The sequence below is a fragment of the Eucalyptus grandis genome, chromosome 9 (genome assembly GCF_016545825.1).
Source record: "Eucalyptus grandis isolate ANBG69807.140 chromosome 9, ASM1654582v1, whole genome shotgun sequence".
NCBI classification, from domain to species: Eukaryota; Viridiplantae; Streptophyta; class Magnoliopsida; order Myrtales; family Myrtaceae; genus Eucalyptus; species Eucalyptus grandis.
The window spans coordinates 30,827,463-30,832,339 of record NC_052620.1 but is presented as its reverse complement, the minus strand read 5'-3'; the positions used below and the strand labels follow the sequence as shown (position 1 = coordinate 30,832,339).

At 40.6% G+C, this 4,877-nt stretch overlaps 1 protein-coding gene and 1 long non-coding RNA gene across 2 annotated transcripts; both read left to right on the top strand.

Annotated features, from left to right (window-relative positions):
• On the top strand, positions 1–2,061 carry LOC104428446. Its single transcript, XR_722076.3, has 2 exons — positions 1–423; positions 1,388–2,061. It is a non-coding gene; the product is annotated as an uncharacterized LOC104428446 (long non-coding RNA).
• A 2,151-nt stretch (positions 2,062–4,212) lies between these two features.
• Positions 4,213–4,877, top strand: LOC104428445 (probable calcium-binding protein CML44). The gene has a single exon (XM_010041436.3). It carries the CDS (start codon positions 4,294–4,296, stop codon positions 4,774–4,776), a length of 483 nt encoding a protein of 160 aa, XP_010039738.1. The 5' UTR covers positions 4,213–4,293; the 3' UTR covers positions 4,777–4,877.

Sequence of the window (4,877 nt, the reverse complement as noted above, 5' to 3'; positions counted from 1 at the left end):
ACAAGTCAGAGGAGGCAGAGGATCGTGAGGAGGGGCAGGTAGCGGCGTGATCCACGTGTCGGGTCAGGCCTCCAGGCAAGCTGGCAATGGCAGAGGCCATGCGCGCTTGCGCGGTTGCCCTTCAAGGCGAGGGGGACTCGCTCGTTTGAAAAAAAAAAAAAAGATGAAGGAGAGAAGCTTGAGTGGAGCCAAGGGGAGAAAGAGAAAAGGTGGGAGAGAACTGGCCGTGAAAGAGGGGGTTCTAGAGGAGAGCGCTCCGGTTCCTCTACCAAGATCGCCGGCAAATCTCTTCCCCCTGTTGTCCGTTCATACGCTCGCTCATCACCGAAAAAACGTCGCATAAGCCGGGCTCAAGTCGCTGAGAAAGGGCGAGTCCAGCTCAAGCCTCCGAGATAGTCGATTACGTCTCGCTTAAAAAGCCAGGTACCCTTCGGTCTCAAGTGTTCTGTTCTGCGATGCTTTACTGAGTTTGAGGGTGCTGGGCTTAATCGAAGAGGTAATGGATAAAAGCTTGCGGAACCAAGCCTGATTTGCGGTGATTCATACTGGTTTAGAGTGTTATCTACCGTGTTTAGATGAAAAATTGCATTGAACCCGAGTTCGAAACTCATATCAAAGTGCACACCACTTGTTCGATGATTTGCTCATGAGAAGCGTTGAATGAATTTTTGCATAATCGGCTCAGCCGGCGGTGTTTAGACTTAGGGTTGATTCATTTTCACTTCATTGATTGCTGAACTGAATCTGAATCCGTGTTTTTCCCTTTCGTTTATGTCATGCTCTTGTGATTCTTGGCGCCGGTTATCCATGGACCCATGAGTTTGGAGTTGCTATTCTCAACTTTCATCACCGGCGATGCCCGTGACTATTTTTTAAAGTTAAGGATGATTTATATAGTAAATTTAAATAATGAAACTGTCTAATATTTTAAAATTGAAAAAATGTAATGAAAAACAGATGAAGTGAAAAGTTAACTGAAATGAGAATTAAAGAGAAAGGGACTATTTAAAATTTGCTCTTCTTATCTGCATCGCATTTTCATTTCCTTGTCAGTTCGTATGTAGGAGTCCTCCTAACATGATTCGGTATTGTCATCAAAACTTTTCTAAGACTTGCATACAGTTATCTCATTAAGTTGGATATTTGATATTGCCTTTGTTGTGAAGAAGATTCTTATTTCTCTTAGAGCCTTCAAATATCAAGTACTTTCAATTGCAATCGCAATCCAAGGAGTTTTCCTGTGTAATGGTTATGTGATGGATACTCGGCAGCAATAAGGCTTACTGAAAATTGTTTTACGAGGATTACACTAGATAACTAAAGTTAATAAGGCAATGAAACTAAAATGATTTAAACTGTTGTTTTTTAATAATAATTTCCTGTGCAGATGTCGACGCTTCCTAAAATCTCTCTGTTGCTTTCGTTCTCGGTTTGGTGCTAGCTGTAATCTGAGCTCGTGAAATGGAATTTGGCCAAGCAAGTTTGGCTGGTTCAAGCTCGATCAACGAAGCAGAGCTCAAGAAGAAGAATGGGAGAATAAGGGTACGATTCTTGTGCATATCCTCCTCTGTTTTGGGGGTGAAATTTGAGGAAATATTAGCCCTGAAAACTTGTCTGTGCGCTTGCGTTTGGCTAGACGCGGGCTAATGTGCACGGCATTGATGTGCAGCATCGCAGTTTACTGCCTTGTGAGCTGGTTCTGTCTTCTTTAAAGATGGAGCGTGGCAAATCAGGATGTATTCTCTAAAAGAGGCTGTGCTGTTCGCGTGCCTGTGAATTTCTGTGAACAGCTTTAGTTTATATTTAGCTTTGGAATGTATTGGTACAGGGGACACAAGTTGGCTGCGGGGTCATTAAAGAAGATGGAATTAGCCACAAGTCATTCCTAGCTGATCATAGAAAAAACGCTGGAGCATGCCTACTTGCCTTGCAGGTTAAAATATGCCCTGTAGTTCCTATATTTCTGGTTATTAAATGACTTTGCATTCTCATCTCGAGAAAGGGATCGAGAAAATCATGGTGGTGAGTGTGTTTTCGAATCAAAATGAGAGCCTTGATTCATGGCATTTTAGTATTCTTTAAAGAAGATAGAATCGGTCACTTCAGATTCTGAACAAGTCACTTCAGATAGAGATTCATATTCCACTCAACTCAACTAAGCCTCATTCCGAGCAAATCAAAGGAATCAAATGCACTAAAAATTGAGGATCTCTCTTGTTTAGAAATCTAGTCCAAGCTAACAAATATGTACTTATAATGCCTGAATAGATGAAAGCTAATTCAAAAACCCCAAGATCAACCTTAGAGAAAGTTTGACATCGGACCAGGAGGTAATCTTTTAGTGAGAATGCCCTATCGAGGTGCATCTGTACGAACATGCAGTTCCAAAAGTAATTTCAACTCCTGTTATCACCATATAAATCCAGCTAGAAGCATGTACAGTGGCAGAATTTTACCACAAGTCTCTAAATAAATATATGCAGAAACTCATATTGATTTGATCATGCGAACATATATATGCTCTAGAACCATTTGATCTGCCTAGCGTTACATCTTGAAAAACTGGAGTAAACATAAAACGGTGAAGTTTAGGCTCCATAACAGACAAGACCAAGGCCAATCCAAGCAATTATTGAGACATAGCGAAAGAAGAAAGCGGTCCAACATGCTTTTTGAAGGCCCAATCACCGAAAAGATTGACTGTCGAATGCATATGTTTAAAGATTGAAGTTCAAGATGTCAAAAAACGTACTCACAATCACAAGATTTATCTAGCATATAGCTCGTCGTCTTTTCTTACGTCTCCCGAGTAAAGTTGCGTTTTTACACATGAATATAAGCAATAAACATAAAAAAGTAAGGAAATAATTGGAGGGCAAGTAATGAGTAATAGACATATTATATATGGCACTAAAATTAATGGCGTTGTGGCTAACGTGGCTAATTATCACAATGGAGGAGGATTTATACAGTAAATTTAAATGATGAAACCGTTTAACATTTTAAAATGCAAAAAGAATGTAAAGAAGCAGATGAATACAAAAGTTAACCGAAATGAAAATTAAAGATAAATGAACTATTTAATTTTTATCTAATTTACATTACATTTTCCTTTCCTTATAAGTTGGTGTATGTAACTGGGGTCCTCCTGACATGATTCGGTATTCCGATAAAGAAAACATTTCTATGACCTGCACTTAGTTATTTCATTACGTTGGAAATTTGACATCGCCCGTGTGAAGAAAATTCTAAAAATAGGAAATTTAATAAGTCAATGTATGAGACAATTTGAGGAGGCAATTTACACAAACTAAATAATGATGACTCGATTTGTACTGAATTAAAGATACTCGTGAGCAAATCGGATTGCTAAAGTTTGGTATCATGGGGTTGTAAATTGCCACAAAGAAAAATGATGAGATTTCAAAACATTAGAATGTGAAGGGACGCGTTAAACTCCTTCACGGAAACATAACGCAATTAATCTCTCCCTAACACATTGGTCCGATAGTTACGTTTGCAAATCTCGTCTCTCCACATCTCCAGTATGACTGGCATACATACAAAACAAAGAATGCACAGAGATTCCCCCCTAAACCCCCCCTACAATATTCGTACATAACAAGTCCCAAGAATATCCATCGATCACTACATAATTTGATTCCAACTTTGTCCTGATTAAAGTGGTAATTAATATTCCAATTAGTGAACGAACCCAACAGAGAAGTTAGTGAGATCCGTCGTACCAATTAAAAAAAAAAAAAAAAACGAGAAGGAGCATGCCAAAGTTGAGTCGGCACGTTTTCTCAGCGTCAAAAGCGTGTCTTACCATGGACCACTCTTCTTTCCAAGAATCATCTCGGAAGATCAATGGCATAATTCTATAAATGAGAGAACAAAATAATACGTGTTGATAAAAGCATGTAAGCGTTGCTCTTATCTTCTCCATCTAAAAGTCAATAAAATTCCCAAACAAGAAAATATCAATTCAGCTTTCTAAGGTCGCTTCTTCGACGAAGCTTCTCGCTAACTTCCACGAAACCCTAAAAACCACAATCTTCTTCCAAGTTCCTGCTGTGCACGTACGCACACAACCGTACCACGGAAGCTCGCTGCGTGTATAGCACGTACGCCCACAACCGTACCACGGAGGCTCGATGCGTGTATAAATAGACCGGTGGAGTCTTTGAATTCGAATTGTCGTCTCACGGCGCCGTCAGCATTTCCTCATACTTCTTCATTAGTTCCCCCAATCTGCACATACATACCAAATCTTCGATTCATTGTATAACTATGTCTCCCCTCGGAACTGGAGATTTACGTCGGATTTTCGAGAACCTCGACAAGAACGGCGATGGCCAGGTGAGCCTGGAGGAGCTCAATTGGCTGCTCGAGAAAATCGGTATCCATCATAGCCTGGGCGAGCTGGAATTATCTATAGGGAAACCGAGCCTCGACTTTGACGAGTTTTTGTTCTTTTACGACTCCATATCGTCGGAAGAAACCATGAGGAGCGGTGGAGTGGAATCCCGAGAGAGCAGTGGAGGAGATGTCAATCAAGAGACCGACCTTGCCGAGGCGTTCAAAGTGTTCGATTTGAACGACGACGGCTTCATTTCCTGCGACGAGCTCCAGAGCGTCCTCTCAAAACTAGAGTTATGGGACGAGAGAAGCGGGAGAGACTGTAACAGCATGATTCGTGCGTATGATACTAACAACGACGGGAAACTCGATTTTGAGGAATTCAAGAGCATGATGTCGATTACAATTTCTTGATGAAATCTACAACAACGTGACATGTCTTGGGTGGGATTTCCTTTTATACATCACGCTGATTCTATCTATGTACTTTTATGACTCCATACTTTTGTTTAGCT